At 26.8% G+C, this 21,107-nt stretch overlaps 1 protein-coding gene and 1 long non-coding RNA gene across 2 annotated transcripts; both read left to right on the top strand.

Annotated features, from left to right (window-relative positions):
- The first annotated feature begins 3,620 nt into the window (after positions 1-3,620).
- On the top strand, positions 3,621-5,783 carry LOC114933439 (uncharacterized). The gene is made up of 3 exons (XM_029305979.2): positions 3,621-3,826; positions 4,029-4,577; positions 4,663-5,783. Exons 1-3 carry the CDS (start codon positions 3,712-3,714, stop codon positions 4,866-4,868), a joined length of 870 nt encoding a protein of 289 aa, XP_029161812.1. The 5' UTR covers positions 3,621-3,711; the 3' UTR covers positions 4,869-5,783.
- Positions 5,784-12,089: 6,306 nt separating this feature from the next.
- LOC114931329 (uncharacterized) lies at positions 12,090-12,743 on the top strand. The gene is made up of 3 exons (XR_003819654.2): positions 12,090-12,175; positions 12,267-12,478; positions 12,627-12,743. It is a non-coding gene; the product is annotated as an uncharacterized LOC114931329 (long non-coding RNA).
- The last annotated feature ends 8,364 nt before the right edge of the window (positions 12,744-21,107 follow it).

A 21,107-nucleotide genomic window follows, 5' to 3' on the forward strand; every position in this document is an offset into this window, starting at 1 on the left:
TATAAAATATTCAGTTTTTGGTAATCATATCTTAATACTTTTTTTGCACGGAATAATGAAACTAATCAACTGGTATAAAGAAAACAGATAATTGTTTTAAAAAAATGTAAAATTCAACATGCAGTTGCATACTTTTTTAATAAGTAATTATGTTTTTTTTTTTAAGTAAGAAAGTTGAATGCCAGTAAGAAAAACCAATGGGAAAATATTCAATATTACGTTTTTTACACCAACTGATTGGTCTCATTATTTCATGCAAAACAGTATTAAGATACGATTACCAAAAACTGAATATGTTACAGGATATTTTACATTTTATGTCAAAAAATTGTTAACTTACAACCTTTATAACTCAACAAGAACTCCATGAAAACATATTTTAGTATAGGATTTTGTAAAGCTTTTGAAATAACATATAAGAATATGTAATAAAAAATAGGTAGTCCCATTAAAGAAATTAAAGATAACTTTTACGTAACCTTCAAATGACTATTCAAGGTCAAATCAATGGCACAATCTTATGTCCCCCTCATAATCCTACAACTTTTGTTTGAAACTTTTTTCGTATCTTAAGTCGTTTCCAAGATAAAGAAGCCCAAGTCGGGCTTTAAGAATACTCTGTATATATATTATTCAATTTATGATTAACTGACATTAAAATCGGTCTAAATGATCTTGGAAAGTTGGTGTTACCAAAATATTTACCAAAATATTCGACTAAAACATCAAGCAATCTCGATTTATTGCGAGATATTGATTTACGTGATTTTCTCTAAACATATGATGATATTTAAATATTCCCTGCATTTCCAGGAAAAACCACTATAGGTTTTTACAATATTCTGAATGTATGAGACCTAAAACAACTCGAATTTTACTTTCCGCTCGAGGTCAAAAAATCGCACTTTTTGGACATTCTCCTTTCAGTGTCTATCTAAGAATTTAATGTATTATTACACTTTTTCATATAAAACATCTCAGCTATTTCTCTTTTTTTAGTATTTTTCTCATGATGTAAAATTATCGCGGATTATCCCAGTCAAAATCGTGTCCAAATTCAACTCTATGTTTGCTCACTACAGAGTAATTACTTTTATGTAATTTAATATTATTTTTGTTCCCCCTAATGCGGGTTTTCAGGTGTCTTTTTGTTTGTCCGATGTAAGAAAAAGTACAATTTTTACATACAATTTTGTATATCACTTCAGTTCTATTCAATTTTAAAATCTTATCTTTACCGTGATTGATAATCCTATTTAATTTTTTCGAATACACTACATTTAAACCAAACTTTGAGAGAGAATTTTTTATATTGTCACTGAGATGGGTTATGTAAGGCAATGTAAAATAAGATTTTAAGTCAAATTTCTGTGTGACAACGCGGTTCATTATTATTCATATTGTGTTTTAAAAATCTGAGGCGTTTATTAACAATGCGGTTGACAATATTCAATGGAAAACAATTGTTAACTAAGATTCCCTTCACAATTTCAATATTCTGCCTATGAAATTTGTCGTTAGACAGTAGAATCGCGTAATCCATTAAATTTATAATGGTATTAATTTTGTATTTCTCTGGATGATTTGACAAATAATTTATGTATCTACCTGAAAACGTCGGTTTTCTGTACCAATTGATAATTAATCTTCCTTGTGTTCTTATTATTGTAGTATTTAGAAAATTTATCCTGTTATTAGTTTCGATTTCATATGTGAATTTTAAGCGATCATGATACTCATTAAATGTCTTAAGAATGACATCAATTTCATCTTTTGGAATCATTGTTAAAATATCGTCAACGTATCTAAAATATAAAGAAATACGAAAATCTAACTTATCGAGGCATTTTGTTTCCAAATCATCCATAACGATATCTGCTAGTATGGGTGACAAAGGTGAATTATTGGTGTACCAAAGGTTTGTTCATAAAATACCCCATTAAAAGAAAAGCTAGTCGAATCTAAAATTAACTCCACTGCGTATTTAAATTGATCAAAACTAAAACTAGTATTATTTTTGATGTCGCTCCATCTAGTTTCAATGGCCTTGATAACGAGAAAAGAGACATTATTGAAGGATAAAGTAAAAAGAAGCAAACTGAACAAAAATAAATAAACATATAAGAAAGTCAAAGTTGTTAAATTAAGTTTAAAATATTGTCATAAATTACATTTATATTTTTCGTATCTCGTTGCAAATTAATAGAGTTCCTGTGTTTCTTAATAAAAATCATTTCTCTTTTTTTAAAATTACTTTCATTATGTAAAATCATCACACGAATTTCGAGCAGAATTTCTTCTAACATATTTGTACTTAATTACAAATCTATTATCAAATTAGAAAGAATTATTATCAGAAATAAAAATACGAGCGTTAATAAAATATAAGTTTAGTAAACTGCGTCACTTGTCTGTAAGTAAAATGTTCTTTTGTTCTAGAATTTCTTATTTTTTTATCCAAATGTGTCGAATAATAATAAAATTAAATTATAAATTTTTTATTTGTTATTACTTTATTGAGTAAGTTATTACTTAAGTATAATAAGAAATAAAAAATTTAATATAAATACATATTTGTATAATATAATTTATATATATAATATAAATTTATACATATAAATTATATTTTGCAAATATAGTAATGATTATAAAGCAATAACAAATAAAAAAATATAAATATACATACAAATATTTCTAAATATATGTAATATTTACATATATTTCTAAACATGTATTTACATGAATATTTTTTCATGTGGAAATGTTAAATCGATTATTGCGTTGTGAGATTAATAGAGTTATGTTATAAAAAAAATTTATTAAAAAATATATTCTTGCAACTTGAGGATTGGAGAGCACAAAAATAAAAAAGGCATATCATGTTTCGAATGAATATGAAATTGGCCGTTCAAATCTTTAAGAAAGAAGTCAGTGTAGTTTTATATTTTGCATTTACTATATATGTTTCTGAGCAATTTAATCATTTGAAAGAAACTGTTTTTATTAGTTCAATATTTAATTTTCGATTTGTTGAATATTAGATCAATGTTTTGTAAAATAAAAGAGTGTATAATATGGCTCTTATAAATGAAAATTTTAAATTAATATATACACAAAATATAATTATGGTGTTTAAGCCACAATTTCCACAGTAAAACGCCTGTAACATATGCTACACCACCAGACAAGACTGCGCGCGAAAGTACTCGCGGAAAATTTTCTCGTCGTAAAGTCGTGCACTCGTTCGTACCTTTGCCGCTACGCGGCGTCTTTTCTCGCAGTTAGAATTCCGCCGAGTGAGGATATAAGGCCACGCGCTGCGAGGCGGAAATATTTGTGAATATATATTTGTATACGTTTATATACATATATATACGTAGTGCGAGTGTCCCTAATTTATTATTGGATACTCTGTTATTAGGAGAGATCCTAGGCTGCGTTCGTAAACGTTACCCGCAGGGTATAAATGTCTCTGAACTCGTTCAGAAAGTCGAAAAATACATTATGGTGGAAAAGTTACCTTTACCCACATGCGTTTAGAAAGTTCTTGAGGAATTACCCAGGGTGCTCCTTATGTACCCTGCTCGCGACTGAGGTAGAGTTTACCCGTCATGCGCAGAAACTCACATTTTACACAAGAATTCCGTACCAGGGGAAAGAAACCTCTCTGTCCGTACGTGAAATAAGTGAAATTACAATAGTGTACCAAATATGTCTAATTGTAAGATATCACAATCCCAAGCTTTGTATAAAGTTATAGAAGGTGCCGATAGAAATCCAATTTTCAACGCAGAAATGTCGGAAGTTTATTTACGTGACAATAAAAGTAAGTTACAAAATATATGTTTAGAAATTTGGTACATTTATTTCGCCTTTTGTTGTGTCTTAATAGACACGACAAAGAACGAATTATGCTTAATAAATGCTTAATATCTAGTTCCTTTGTAAAAATTGCTTTGTATAATTCTCAAGTTAATTGTTAAAAAACGTTTACAAATAACATAACCTCTTTTAATTATATTTTACAGCAGGCAGAATGGCTTATATTCCTTTAACGGAATATATTATTGAAACTTTGCTCAAACCGTATGGAATAGAAATTATGTTACCCGAAAAAAATGTTGATACAGAAAATTCATCTCGCTGTTCGACATCTATCTTAGAAGAAACTGAGAACATAATATTGATACCCTTAGAAGAGAGCAATGAAAAAGTTCTGGATAAAGGAATGAAAAACTTATGGACAGATAAAAGTAGAGCAATGCTGCTACATTTGTACAAAAAGTATCAAAATGATTTTAGTTCCAATTGCATTAAAAAGGACGATATCTGGACTAAAATTGCCTGTGGTATGAAATGCGAAGGCTATAATTTTGTTGCAGCACAATGTAAAGAAAAAATGAAATACATGAAGAAAAAGTATTTTAAAAAAATAGATAATATGGGTCCTAAAAGTACTGGTGCAGCACCAGTAAAATGTGATAACTTTGAGGAACTCGATGAATTGTTTGGAAATAAACCCAATGTTATTCCTGTTGCAATAGCAAGTTCATCGAATGACAATATTAAGTTTGAAGGTATGATAAATATTATTATTTTATATAAATGTATTTGGTTAAGAATTTGTTTACATTTATTATAAGTTACATTATTATTTTACAGTTACACAGAAAGATCTTGATGATGCGAAAGATAATAAAAAAAAACAACGAAAGAGAGCGAGTACAATAACTCTCAGTGATTTACAAGTTATACTTGAAGATAAAGAAAACGCAAAGAAGGCCAGGCACGAAGAAAAACAAGAACTTCTTCGACAAAGTATAAGTTCTTATGAACGCATGATGGAAAAATTAATGGAAAAGCTATAAAGCTGTGATAAGATTATTTAATATTGTTCCGTCCGGCTCTGCAATACATTTTATATAATGATAAGTATATCAGTATTAATTTAAATTATAAGAAGATTTGCATCCAAGAAAAATGAGATTGAATAGTTAATGATTAAAAAATTGTTTGAATTAATACGTTTTTCTTTTAGCGACACAAGTTGACACAAGCTGACACAAGTATCATTCTATCTTTTATTAAAGCCTGAATGTTTAAAAAAGACAGAATGATGATTGTGTCAACTTGTGTCGCTAAAAGGAAAGCACCCTTAATAAATTATTTTTCTTGAATGCGAAAAAAAAAATTGATTTTCAATTTCTTTAAATCTGTGCCAAAGACGTGGTTACTGTATTAACTCTAAAAAATATCGCCTCAAAGTATCTAAATGAAAAAGTTTATTTTAAATTGATATTATTATATAGTATATTATTTTAAAAGTATATTTTTTATTTTAACTGTATTAGGGCGATCCTATTTTTGAATATCCTATTTATGTTATATTATAAAATATAGTTATAAAATATATTATAGAATATATGTTATATTACAGAATATAGCACTGAGAACATATTACATTTGTCGACGATTTTGATTTAATGCTTTGCATAGTGCATCGCGACGTTCATTTCCAAGTCGTTTTTCATTTTCATTTTCATATATAATTTGTTCCTGTGGTTTTTCCATTATTGCCTCCATACCTTCTTGTACATATTCGCATATCAAATCATCGCTAAAATCTAGACATATATTATGCAAAACACAGCATGCAAGTATCGTTTTGGGTATTAAATCGACTCTGTTCATGTCCAAATATTTTAAGCGTCTAAATCGACCAAATAAAAGAGCAAATGCTCTTTCAATTGTTTGTCTTGTCTGTGAAACTCGTGTATTAAAAATTCCCTGCTGTCTTGTCAAATTTCCTCGATTTATATATGGAGTAATACACCACTTTAAAGTAGGATAAGCTTTATCGGCTAAAATAAATTCATCATTTGGAAAATACTTTTCTGGATTTTGACGTATCAAATTATAAATGTCAGAATTTCTAAAAATCCTAGCATCGTGTACTGAACTAGGATATCCTGAATAACTATCTATGAATTTTAAATTAGCATCGCAAATTGCTTGCAGCGTTATGGCGTACTGCATTTTACGATTTCGATATGTTTCTGGATCCTTTGATGGTGCTTTAATTGGTACATATGTCCCATCGAGAGCACCTATAACACCATCAATTCCAGCCATAGCTTTAAATTTTTCTTTTACCAATGGAAGTTCCTGTTCTGTTGGCCAATGAATCACTTGAGGTGCTAAATCATTTAAAGCTGTCGTAATTCGAACAAAGCAGGAAAATAATGTAGATTTGCTTAAATCAAATCTTTCTCCAACTGATCTGTTGTTACATAAAAGAACATCATTTTTAAATTAAATTTAGACATAATAAATATATATTTAATGATAGTTTAAAAATAAATATACAATTGATTTTGGTATTGTCTGAATTTTTAGAGTAAAATTTTCTTTTCATCATAATGTTATTTACTTTTAGATTACAGAAAGAGCAAACATTTACATACTTCTAATAAAAATCAGCGTTACATATATATAAAAATGTCAGGATACCTATAAGAATCTGGCGTCGCTAATAGCCATATTGTTGCTAATAACTGTTTTTCAACTGGGACCATTGGTCTCCCAGTTCCAGTAGTATTAGTATTTTCTATTTGTGGACCAACAATAATAAGTAAACTTTGGAAAGTTTCACGCGTTATTCTAAAATTTGACTGAAATTGTTTGTCAGTGAAATGATGAATGGTTTCTTCCACATATCTTTCAATGCGTTTAACCTTGTTTCTCTTTTTTTTTGAGCAAATAAGTGTCAATAAAATTTCAGTTTCACTATCAGATAATGATGAATCGGAATCAAATTCGTAATTGGACAAAAGTTTTTTTCCTATTGATATTGCCGTGCCAATAATTGCTTTTTCTCTGTCACTACTCATGCTTTCTTTCGTGTATAATATAGTTTGCTAAAAAAAAATTAAAATATTTTATTTTATATTTTCAAAAATACTTATTTATTTAAAATATGCAATATTTATAGTGAATAGTTCGAATATTGAATAATGAATGGTAAATATATAGTAATATTAGAAGTCGATAAGATTATTAATACTAATTGTTAATTTGTATGATTTTTTCATTTATTTCTAAATATTATATATTACTTCTTTAACGCAAATTAATTTCAATTTTATTGGTTTAACTTACTTTTTATCTTATTCTAATTCTACAAATTAAAAAAATTAAAAGTAAATTAAACTAAGATTAAATTTCATCTACATTAGAATTCTACAAATAAACATAGTGATGAAGATAATTATTCAAAATAATATGATGATAATTATATTTGTCAAATTTATATTACGCGATCGTTTTACCTCAAGATCGTTCATAAACTTTAGGTAGTCCTTGAAGATTGATGTGTCCCTACACGTTCACTGACTAGTCCCCGTCAAGTTAACCTATACCTCAGCGGGTAAGGTTTACGAACGCACCCCTATTGTGATTACTTGCGAGACAATTTTTGCTCAATAAATGACTTTTCGAGAGTAGATATTTGAAGCTGTGTAAAACTTTCAAAATCTAAATTTTTATTTTGCGAAACAAACTTGTTTAAAATTGGTCTATTTTTTGGACAATTTCTTTAATTATTTTAATATGTGTATTCTATACAAAAATTATATTGAATTCTGATCATTACTTTTATATTTGATTTGTGGTACCTTTTAGGTATATACTGTTAGTACTCTCGATTTTAATACATTTGTATCAGAAGTATCAAAGTTATTTTATGAATATTGAGAGAATTTTAGTGAAGATATAATATAATGTATATAGGACTAGCAGCAATGTGTGTCTCTTTTGATTTATAAGAAAATATCTCAAATGAATAGAAAACTACTTTTAAAATATCATTCAGGGTAATAAAAATTTTTATTGAAAAATATAATTAAAAGGAAAATAATATTGTGTTATAAGCAATAAGAATAATAGTAATGTTATAATATTAATTTGTTGTAAAATATTAATAATCCTCACAATTAATTGTTGATCGCCAGTGATAAATTTTTCACAAATAATAAGATGCCATTTAATTCGACAAAAAACTGGCTATTCATTTATTGAAAATAAGTACACACTACGTTTCGACCCACATTGTGGTCTCCTTTTCAAGTGCTAGAATACAAAAATACATAATTTGGCAAGCGAAATTAACATTACATTAACACTAAATTTGATCTGTAATACATACTTATTCTTAAGAGTTTAACAAGGCTCTGTAATATAAATATAAATTTTAAGATATAAGACAGGCAGTAAGAGCCAACTCGCGGATGACAGTGCGTTATCCTAACGAAACTAAATTTTTCGTTAGGATTAAGTATCTGTGCACAAGGCACCAAATATTTTACTTGGTCACGGCCAAGATTTAAAATATGAAATAATCTCATATTTGAGATTTAATTTCAATAACCCTTTCACCCGCCTACGGAAATAAGTAAATGCAAGAGAAAAATATAGATCCGAAAGTCGCTGAATCGGGAATTCCCGAAATTGAAATTAAATCTCAAATATGAGATTATTTCATATTTTAAATCTTGGCCGTGACCAAGTAAAATATTTGGTGCCTTATGCACAGATACTTAATCCTAACGAAAAATTTAGTTTCGTTAGGATAACGCACTGTCATCCGCGAGTTGGCTCTTACTGCCTGTCTTATATCTTAATACTTATTTTTATTCAGCAATTATATAATTAAAAATAGAAACATGAAAGTTGTCCTGTCATATCGACAAGTTAGCTACTGTAGACTGGTATTATGTTTTTTAAATCATTTGAATAATGTTGTCATAAATAGGACTAAGGTTATCAGTGTCTATTTGTAAATTAATTTTATTTGTTTGTCTTTTTATATAGAACATTTCAGCGATCTCTCTTTTTCGTCTATTTTTCTCGGTATGTAAAATATTGATGATTCAAGCCATCGGAAGTCATGATTGCAATCGGTTTTATGTTTACTGAGCACCGAGTGGCTTGTTTCATGTCTTTATATTATTCTGATGTTCTTTTACTCTAGTAATCAATAATTATATGTATATATCAATAATCTATAAATAAAGTAAATAAAATGTCTTTTTGTTTGTCCTATATACGACGCGTCACAATCATTACATTCTAGTCTGTATACTACATTCGTTTTGTTCATTTTCGGTAATACATCTTTACCGCGTTTAATTAGCGTGTTTAATTTTTTGGAATCTTTTATAAATTATTTTTAATCCTTTTTTCTTCAGAGTTTTAGAAATGTTATCAGTCAGATTATTGATATACGGTAACACAATATGAAAAAACATGTCAAATTTTTTATTGTTATTTTTATCTCTCTTGTTGTCAAAACTATTATTAATATTATTAATTACATGTAATCTTTTTTTAATTTGTTTTTTAATATCATGAGATGGAAAATTATTATTGGTTAGAATATCTTTAATAATTTGAATATTGTCAATGTGAAATTTATTGTCAGACAATAGAATGGCTCTATTGACCAAGTTGTTAATGCAATTAATTTTATATTTGAGTGGGAAAGAAAATTGATATATCTTCCCGAAAAAGTGGGTTTCCTATACCAATTAGTGATTAGACTCCTATCATTACATCTGATGATACTCGTGTCAAGAAAGTTTAAACAATTGTCTTTTTCAATTTCATAAGTAAATTTTAGGCGATGGTGGTACGCATTAAAAACTGATAACATTTCATTAACCTTAGAGCGTGGTAAAATCGTGAAGATGTCGTCAACGTATCTATAGTACACCGGTACATTAAAAGTCAATGAATTTAAACAAAAGGTTTCTAAATCGTCCATGACAATATCTGCCAAAATGGGTGACAATGGAGAACCCATCGGGCTGCCGAAAACTTGTTCATAAAAGTGGCCATTAAAACTAAATGTGGAATCTTATATAGTTTCTATTGCGAATGTAAGCTGTGACAAATTCAATGTGGTATTCTGTGAGATTGTGTTCCATCTCTTTTTAATCGCCTCAATTACAAGTTCTTTAAGGATGTTGGTGTATAATGATGTTACATCTAATGAAACTAAAACTTTGTCGTCATTAATGATCATATTTTTTACTTTTTTTGCAAATGACCAACCGTCTTTTATATGCGATTTCGGTTTTTCTATAGTATTGTGTAGAATTTTATGTATGTACTGTGCAATATTGTATACAGGACTGCCAAGTGCAGATACAATAATTCGGAGAGGAACGCCAGTTTTATGTATCTTCGGCAGCCCGTAGCATTGAGGGAGATTTCCATTTGTATTATTTAATACCTTATACGTTGATTCGTCAATTACATTATTATCGCGCCAAGACTTATCGCACCAAAGAATTAATTTTATTTGTTAATTTTTTTAATAGGATTTTTGTCTAATTTTTTATAAGTGGTTCGATCATCCAACAAGGAGCTCATTTTTAAAAGGTAGTCACTTTTGTTCATTATTACTATGGCTTGCCCTTTATCCGTTTTTAGTTATTAATAAATTTTGGTTGTTACGTATGAAGTTTTTGCAATTAGCCTTTTAAGGTTGATTACGATAGTGACAGCAAAAAGAGAGAAAGAAAACAAAAAGTTTATTAATATATAAAATAAAATATATATTTTAAATTTTCCCCCCTTACATGTGACTCCTTGATGTGGGCAATATAATCACTTTCTGTTATGTAAATTTCTAATTTACTGGGTTTATTTATTGCTCGCACATTCTATCAAAGATTTTACTTCGCCATAACTCAATAATATTTCAACCTGAGGGATTCTAATTTTACTTTATTTAACTTCTTTTTCATTCATCTAACTTAGAGAAAGACAAGACGGTTCACCTTGGTTAGCGGTTCAGAGTCGGTTCGTTCTCTTAAGTAAATCGGTTCTTTTATACGATTCATCGGTTCTTTATAAATAATTATTCTTTATCTTTTTTAAATTTATTCTCGTACAAAAAATCTTTTATATTCGCTTATTTAAGCTTAATATAAATCATAAATGTTTGGGAAATACAAAAAAATTGTTTTTTTTATTATATATATTTTTATTATTATTATTAATATATTAATTATAATAAATTAACATTATGTTGCACAACTAAAATTTGATTAATTTTTTTGTTGTTAATCGGCTTTTTTCATTACAAATTTGTCCCGCTTTAAAAAATATTCTTTCACATGGGACCGAAGTTGCAGGGATGCAGAGCCTTTTGAGCATTATTTTATATAAATTTGGGTATAGATTTTTTCTTGCTTCCCACCAAATTAGAGGATTGTTTGTCCTGGTAATGTGGAGTTCGGCCAAATATTTGTCTAACTCTATAATTGCTGCAGTAGAGGGATTGTGCATTCCTTGAAGGTGGCTTATTGTGATATCAAATTCTTCCCAAACTGAGATTGTCGAAGATGTCGTCAAAAGAGGTTGGACTGGTTAGGAATGTTGGGACAAAGGCCCGTATTCATAGTCGAGTCTCAAATTAACACATAAGATGATTATGATCAAGTCTATTTTATTCAATCTAGATCGTCTTAAGATTAATAGATTTCATAATCGTCATAGATTTCATAGCCGTGAAATAAGACAATCTTCGTGAAGAAGTTAACACTCAAGTAAATCTTATTTAATTTGAGACTGACTTGATGAAGACATACTTAAGCCTGTGCTTATTTTCGCGCGCGCGAATCGGCTATTTTCGTAATATTACTATTATTCCTCCAATAGGAACATAGCATTTCCTCTAATAGAAACATTGCATCGGAGACACATATGATACATGCAGACATGCAATATACGTATTCTTGTGTGCTGTTATCTTGCGTTCGTACGGATGTGTTTCATCGCTTCAATTTTCAATCTTCATTGAAAAAAATCATCGAGAAATATACAGGTTTGAAATATTTGTAATTAATGAACGACGATATTTGAATCTTATTGAGTAAAATTAAACTTTAGTAGATATTAAATATATATTTTTTACAGAATGTCTTGCAAAGAGAAGCCTACAAGCAAAAACAAACACTATTCATTGATGGAAAGGAAATTATTCTTACAAATACTAGAAAAACATGTAATAAAAATAAAAAAAAGCGACGGCACAACATTAAAAGATAAAGACCTTGCATGGAGTGAAGTATGTAAAGAATACAATCAATCGACACTAATCTCTCAAGAAGTAAGAACTTTATATTTTTGATTATGCGAAGGGCCTAATATAGCAGATAATAATATACGCTTTATTATATTACACAATATTTGGATTATAGAGAACTTCAACAATTGAAAAAATTGTGGCCAAATCTAAAGCAGTCGCAGAGAGATGTATTAACTAAAGAAAAACAATCGCGTTTAGCAACTGGTGGAGGACCAGAAGAAACTGAAGCAAAAATTGATCCTGATGTACTTAATATAGCACCATATCTAATATAAAATGCACCAGTATTATTTACATCAAATATGACAGATTTAGAGATTGAAGGTACATCTACAATTAACTATTATTAACCTAATTTAATGTGACCTCTGAATTTTTTGCAATATAATTATTGAATATTTTCTAATATTAATGTTTCATTCTTATTGCTTCTTGTTTTTATTTTTATTTTATTAACTTCTATTTATTTCAGAAAAGCGTGAACTTACATTTGACATAGTATCTACAAATGAAAATTTAGATACATTAGACCCCACAAACAATAATGAAGATCTTATAAGTGATGAGAGCGACAAAAAAAATATTGATTCACAAGGTATTTATTATTAATCATATTAATAATAATAATATTATGTCCACTATATTGATCTGTAAAATAAATTTAAAAAAACATGCTATCTTAATTTTTTGTAAAAGATATATATTATTTTTAATACATTATTTATTGAAGATATTTTTCATTTTTACTTCTATTTTATAAATTTTTACTTTTATTTCATTAATTTATATTTGTATTTCAGATAAATGCAAGATTGAATTCAATACATCTACTAATGATATTATTTTAACATCAGATAGTGAAAACAAAGATTATTTTAAAAATAATGAGATCGGGCAAAAAATTATTGATATACATACTTTAAAGAGATATAATAAACAATCAATACATTCTAGTACTACAGATACACAAAGGAAAAAAGAAAATGCATCAGGATGATCGTTACTCAATGCGAAGAGTTATTGCAATTGTACCTAGAATAACCCGGCAATATGTTCGTAAGCTAATTGAGACAGAACAGCGATTAATAATATGTTTAAGGTAATGTGGTAAGTTAATTTATCTCTTATATCTATGTAGTTATAGCAACTGAAGAAATTTATAATAATTTTTAATATTTTTAAAATTTATATAGTATTTTAAATTTTAATGCAATTTTAATTTTTCGATAAATGTTTGTGATTGTGTTCTAACTTCTATAAATTTTGACATATCGAGGTTGTTCGTGGGACGCCACGTAATCAAGTAAATAATGGACTGTATAACTTTGTTTTTATTTTGGCACAAAAAAAATGAGTAAATTTACAGTAATGAATAAAACACAAGTAAGAATAAAGCCTGATTAAGATTATAAACTGAATAATAATGTCACTATAGAAAATAAATTCACCAGGGTTCGTAATCGCGGATCACTCGCTTGTTAACTTTTCGGGTCTCTCGGACGACTGACTGGTCGGAGCGCTTAGGCATTTCACCCAAAAACGGGGCAAGCGTGCCTCGCAGGGAAGATCACGACGTGCTCACGCTTGAGAGTCGTATAGTATCACGCGCCTATCATGCCGAATAACAGTTCGGACGGACTCCGAACAGAGGTAAATTCTTTTACTTGAATAGAGTATCATTAAAGAATAAAGAATGGTTGCTATTAAATTTAATGAAGATTGGTGATCATTTTTCATGAAATTTTGAATTTTTTAAATAATATAAATTTTCGAATTTTTTACGAAAGAAACATACCAAAGGAACATAAAAAATAAATAAATATATATATATATATATATATATGTATACACTTATGTTATTTATTTAAGAAATTTTTCAAATTTGATTTTAATTCAATAAGTTAATTATTTGTATATTTTTAATTAATATAAAATTTATATTATAGATTATTCATTTAGACGGAGTGCAGGCTCGTACTCCTAAAATTTCACGATATAATAACGGCAATGTGCCCTACGAGCTACAGATCCAGAGTAATACAACAATCTTCAATTTTGGGAAATATAATATGGAACGAACCAATTTAATCGAACCGGAGCTTGTGGAGTTTTGTGATGTAATGAATACATCATCAAGAGTCGGTAAATTACAATTCAATCTTATGCCTTCTTATACTCATGAATTGTTTATTATTATTCTTTTTATTTTTATTCATTTCTTATAATACTATTTAATATTTCGAAAAATATTGAAAATATAAATGTTTTATACCAAAGTTTTATAACTTCAAGGGAAACGAAAAATGGTATCATTAGTTTGATTTTGGATAATTGTTTGAAGATCACATGAAGATCAACTTCTATTTTTTAAATGAAAGTCCTATTTTTGAATACTTATTCTTGTAGCTTATCTCGAAAGCTTTCCAAAACAATATAATAAAATATTTTTTTCTTAAATATTTCTTGAGTTACATAAAATACAAAATATCTTGTGAAACATTCAGTTTTCAGCAATTTTACTTTAATACTTTTATGCATAGAATAATGAAACTAATCAATTAGTGTAAAAAAATACATAGTTGCATTAAAAAAAAGTGTGCAGCTGCAGTGGCAAATTACTTACATTTTTTTTAAATACTTATTTGTTTTCTTTATATAAATTAATTGGTCTCATTATTCTGTGCATAAAAGTATTAAAGTAAGATTACGGAAAACTGAATATTTTACAAGATATATATATATATTTTATGTTTTATGTTAAAAAATTGTAAACTTTAAGCTTTATATCTCAAAAAGTACTTAAGAAGAAAGTATTTTATTATAGTGTTTTGGAAAGCTCTCGAAATAAGCAACTACAAGAATATGCATTAAAAAATAAGGGTTTCCATTTAAGAAATTGAAAGTGACCTTCACGTAAGATTCAAACGATTATGCAAGATCAAACCAATGATATTCTGTCTGTCCCCCTTAAAGTCATAAAACTTTTGTATAAAACATTTTTTTCGTATTTTCTATATTTTTCGAAATATTGGTGTAGACCGATTAAATCGAACATCCTGAATATATACATATACAGGATGAGTCTGATAAAAAGTCCACCACGTTTTTTTCAAAAACGATTAGAGATAAGGGAAGATATAGAAAATATCTATTTTCAAAATTAGGGTTTAAAATATCGATTTACAAATCTTATCACTTTGATCTTGGATGACGTTGCCAAGGTCAAAGTAAAAACATCTTGAATTTTTTAAATAAGATCATCATATATTTTTATTATTTTATAAATTGATTCCTTGTAATATTCTGTATAAGAAGTTATAAAAGAGTAGGATGATTAAAAAGTGAATATATAGATTATAAAATATTTTATATTTTAATTTTACATAATCTTACACATGAACTGTGAAATTTCTCTTAAAATTGATAATCTTATCTTAATATTATATTTTTATGAATAAAATAATGAGAAAAATCGATTAGTCTAGAGAAAATACATAATTGTTTTTAAGAAAAAATATGTAATTTTCAACTAGAAGCCATTTTGTACATAAAAGTATTAGGATAAGATTATTGAAAAATGAATATTTTACAACATATATATATATATATATATATATATATATATATATATATATTTCATAATTTATGTAAGATTATGTCAAATTAAAATATGAAATATCGTAAACTATTCACTTTTTGACCTTTTTACTCTTATAACTTTTTATACAGAATATTATAGAAATCGATTTGTATAAAAAAGTATGGTGATTCTATTTAAAAAATTCAAGTTTTGTCTTGACCTTGGCAACACCATTTAAGGTCAAAGTGATAAGATTTGTAAATAGATATTTTTAAACCTATAATTTTGGTAATATATATTATTCTTTATATCTTCCTTTATCTTTAACCTTTTCTTTTTTAGAAGAACTATACCACTTGTATATTTATGTTTACTATATTTATATGTTATACATATATTTATGTTTATATATTTATATGTTTATAATATATTATATGTTTATATATTTATATGTTTATATATTTATATATTTATATATGTTTATATATTTTTTCTTTTATAGCATTAGAGGACTATATAAAGTCCAATTTGGGCCAATTTATAAAACTAATTGAATAAGAAAAATTGGATGTGGATCCATCACTGATGGGTACTTTAAATTAGAAGTACAATTACAAGTTTTGAATACGATTATGAACTTATGAAAGGAGATAAAATTAAAGTAATTGGCGAATGCAATATGCAAGTAAGAAATGTTTAAATATTTATTATTATTATTATTAATTTCAATTTTATTAATTTTAAACTTTCCTGCTTTGATATTTTGATTTCGTAATCATGGTGTTTCACAAAAATATAATAATAAATTTAAGGGCTTCTTAAAAATGTTTTTGTAAATCAAAAAATGTCTTCGATTATCAATTAAATTAAAGAATTATAGATAAATTCATTTATTTTTTGAACTTACAAATTTTCAAACAACATTAAATTAACAAATTTTAAATTCAATAACATTATTAAATATTTAAGTAATTGTTTAAAATGATTTCCTTGTTCCCTTGCCTTCGTATACACACACATTTCACAGCAATTTTTTTATGATTATATATTAATACCTTTATTCTTTTTCGAAATTATACATATATATTTTATTTTTATATATAATAACTGTGTAATAATTATTTACAGTTGATCCACCGTACTTTTCAGTACAAAGTCTAAACATTAAGAAATTAGAAGACCGAATGTCTTTGACTACTATAATAAATGTTAATCGCACGTTAAAGAAAAAGAAATTTGAAGAAAATTCATCACAACAGGTAAAAATTATATCATCATTAAAAGTAATAAGTGTAATCGGTGTGTGTGTACAAGGTGAGTCAAAAGTATGTTTAAAAAATTTGTGTATGTATTCTTGCATAAAAAGGAACAAGCTCACAAATTTTGAAAACAATATTTTTGATTCACCTTATATCTGCGTAGAGAGAAACAGAGAGTGCAAACTTCTCCATTTGTTTACATAAACAGCTTCAGTAAGCAACCACTGCGAAGTAGCAAATAAATGTATAAAAAATGTTTAAAACTCATTTTAAAAGCTATTTAAAAAATGTTAAAATAATTGGTTAAGTTCCTTTTTATTCATTAAAAAAAGTTTACTTTTATATGTTAATGTATTATAAATATTAATTTAACATTTATTAAATATTTTATATATTTTTATATTTTTTAAAAATATTAATAAATTTTTATATTTTTTAAAAATATTAATAAAATAAATATGTAATAAACGTTAAATAAACATTTATTTTATTAATATTTTAATAATAAAATATTAAATATTTAGGTTCTCTTAAATATAAGGTTCTCGGGTTCGATTCCCGATTCAGCCACTTTCGGATCTATATTTTTCTCGCATTTATTTCTTTAAGGAGGGTCAGAGGGGGTTCAATGGAATTAAATCTCAAAGATGAGATTATTCCATATATTTAAGTCTTGGCAGTGACCAAGTAAAATTCGTGCCTTGTGCATATAATTATTTATTTCCGATGAAAAATTAATTTTCGTCGGAATACACGCAGCAACATCCGCGTTCGGCTCTTACAGCCTTTCTATCATATGTATTATATTTAATATTGAGAGCCTGATAGAAATATCTTAATTAAATATTTAATAAATGTTAAATAAATATTTATATTGAATTAACATTAAGGTAAACGTTTTTTTTTTTAAATGTGATTTATATAAAAAAGGACTTAACCAATTATTTTAACATTTTAAAAATATCTTTGAAATGAGTTTTAAACATTTTTTATATATTTGTTTTTTACTTGGGTATGCTTACAATAGAATTCAGATTGGATCATTTAATTTGATATGTATATTATAGTCTATCTCTTTTAGTTTAAAAAAATTTTTGGTGGAACATCCTATATACATATACAAGATGTTTCAAGGAATGATCAATATTCTATGGTTATATTCTAGAACATGATTGTATGAATTATTTTAAGCAAAAAAATTTATACAAACATCTTATTTTGGACGGTTTTAAAGATACAATGTGTTCAATTTTAAAGATCAAACACATTTATTAATTTAGGAGAAATAAATACTATGAAACAATAATTAATTAATTAATTAATTAATTTTTTTTATTTAATTTTTGTCGTTTTCTGGTACTATCCGAATACAAATGTAAACATTAGGTCATATTTAATAAGTTTTGCGTTAATTTGAAATTTTTTGTTTCTGGTGTAATTAAAATGTTTTATGTTTACACTCATGCCAAATTTATTGTTAATTAATTTAAATTATTGTTTACTAATTAATATTAATTTAAATTAATTATTTAAAATTGTAAGCTTAAAATTTAATGTAATTGTTTCATAAAATTGCTTCTATTAAGTTAAGTTAAAAAAATGTATTTGTTCTTAAGACTGAACACGTTGTAGTTTTATAACCACGTTCACAAATGAAACACATGTTTATATAAACTTTATTGCTTAAAATAAGGTATACAATCTCATATTTCTATACTTTAGAATGCTAATCATTCTTCCTGAAACACTTTGTATATAATATATAATATAACTATATACACAATACTATATATAAAATTGCATATATATTATACAATAATTACATTTTATATATGCATATATGTGCATATATGTTTATTTATTTATTTATTAGAATATCTTTTAGTGTCAGATCAAGAAAAAAGCAAACAAGAATAAAGAGAGAAGAATTTCAAAATGTTACTATTAACTATTCAAAATTATAAAATTTAATTGTTTTATATGTATAATATAACTGTAAACTTAAAATTTGCTACTTTTAAATAAATTCATTCGTTCTTGAAACTGATCACGTTGTATTTTTATAACCGCGTCCAGAACAAAATACATGCTTATATAAACTTAAAATAATCTGTATTTATTATGTTCTAGAATGTTAATTATTCTTCCTGAAAAACCCGGTATATTTAATGTAACTTTCTCTGCATTTCTATATTCTTGTAGCTTCGCTCGAGAACTTTTCAAAACACTATAACAAAATATTTTTTTATTCATATAAAAACAAATATATTGCAAATTACTTACTTTTTTAAAATCAACCCTGTGTTTTTCTTATATCAATTAATTGGTCTCATTGTTTTGTACATAAAAATATTAAAGTAAAATTACCGAAAACTGAATGTTTTACCAGATTTTTTTTGTATTTTATGTTAAAATTTTATAAACTTCAGATCTAATAACTAAAAAAAATACTTTATTATTGTGTTTTGAAAAATTCTAAAGCTGAACTTTAAGAAGATGTAATAAAAAGTAAAAGTTTCCATTAAAAAATTTAAAGTGATCTTTACGTGACCTTGACGACGCTGTTCAAGGTCATACTGATATTGTTACATAATGCTTTATTTGAAGTCCTGCAACTTTTGTTTAAAACATTTTTTTATCTTGTATATTTTTGGAATAATTCAGGTGCTTCTATACTTTTTGAACATTCTGTATATGTATGGTACATACATATATGCGCACATATAATGTTATGTGTTTATATCCGTTTCTTTTTTAATTATTAATGAGTAATTTTAATTATAAATAATAAATAATTTTTAATTTTTTAAGGAGATTATTTCATATTTAAATCTTGGCGCCGTGTCCCAAGTAAAAATTTGGTGCCTTGTGCACCGGTATTTAATTCTAACGAAAATTATTTAGTTTCGTTAGGATAACGCATTGTCATCCGCGATTTGGCTCTTGTTGCCCGTCTTATACGTTAAATTTATATTTATATTACAGAGCCTTGTTAAAACTCTTATATTTGATACACGCTGGCTTAAAAAATGCGTTTGTTTACCAACATTAATATATATAACAGAGAAAAGTAAAAGTATAGAATCGAAAGGATCTGAATAGCTCAGCTGGAAGAGCAGTCGCCCGGCAAGCGAAAGGTCTCGGGTTCGATTCTCGATTCAGCAATTTTCGGATCTATATTTTTCTCTTGCATTCATTTATTTATTTTCCGTAGGGGGGTTAAAGGGGTATTGAAATTAAATCTCAAAATATGAGATTATTTCATATTTAAAATCTTGGCCGTGTCCAAGTAAAAATTTGGTGCCTTGTGCACCGGTATTTAATTCTAACGAAAAATTATTTAGTTTCGTTAGGATAACGCATTGTCATCCGCGATTTGGCTCTTGTTGCCCGTCTTATACGTTAAATTTATATTTATATTACAGAGCCTTGTTAAAACTCTTATATTTGATACACGCTGGCTTAAAAAATGCGTTTGTTTACCAACATTAATATATATAACAGAGAAAAGTATAGAATCGAAAGGATCTGAATAGCTCAGCTGGAAGAGCAGTCGCAAGCGAAAGGTCTCGGGTTCGATTCCCGATTCAGCGATTTTCGGATCTATATTTTTCTCTTGCATTCATTTATTTATTTTCCGTAGGGGGGTTTAAAGGGGTATTGAAATTAAATCTCAAAATATGAGATTATTTCATATTTAAAATCTTGGCCGTGTCCAAGTAAAAATTTGGTGCCTTGTGCACCGGTATTTAATTCTAACGAAAAATTATTTAGTTTCGTTAGGATAACGCATTGTCATCCGCGATTTGGCTCTTGTTGCCCGTCTTAGTAAGTTTTAATTAAAGTTAATAAAGGATGATAAAACATTTTATTCGTGTTCTGATATGGACTCTTCACCACGGTGTAATTCCAATTACCGAAAATGAATGTTTTACCAGTTTTTTTTGTATTTTATTTTAAAAATTCTAAAATTTAAAGTTTCTAAAAACCTAAAAAAAAAAATACTTTATTTTTGGTTTTTAAAAAAAATTTTAAAAGGGTTGAATTTAAGAAAGAGTAAAAAAAAAGTAAAATTTTCCCAAATTAAAAAAATTTTTAAAGGATTTTTAACGTG

Source organism: Nylanderia fulva, unplaced genomic scaffold, assembly GCF_048542155.1.
Source record: "Nylanderia fulva isolate GAGA-0341 unplaced genomic scaffold, ASM4854215v1 Scaffold173, whole genome shotgun sequence".
In the NCBI taxonomy this organism is placed as follows: domain Eukaryota; kingdom Metazoa; phylum Arthropoda; class Insecta; order Hymenoptera; family Formicidae; genus Nylanderia; species Nylanderia fulva.

Coding starts and splice junctions, on each gene's coding strand:
- LOC114933439 (XM_029305979.2), top strand. CDS start 3,712: ATGTCTAATTGTAAGATATCACAATCCCAAGCTTTGTATAAAGTTATA. Junction 3,827..4,028: donor TTATTTACGTGACAATAAAA/GTAAGTTACAAA, acceptor TATATTTTACAG/CAGGCAGAATGGCTTATATT. Junction 4,578..4,662: donor TGACAATATTAAGTTTGAAG/GTATGATAAATA, acceptor ATTATTTTACAG/TTACACAGAAAGATCTTGAT.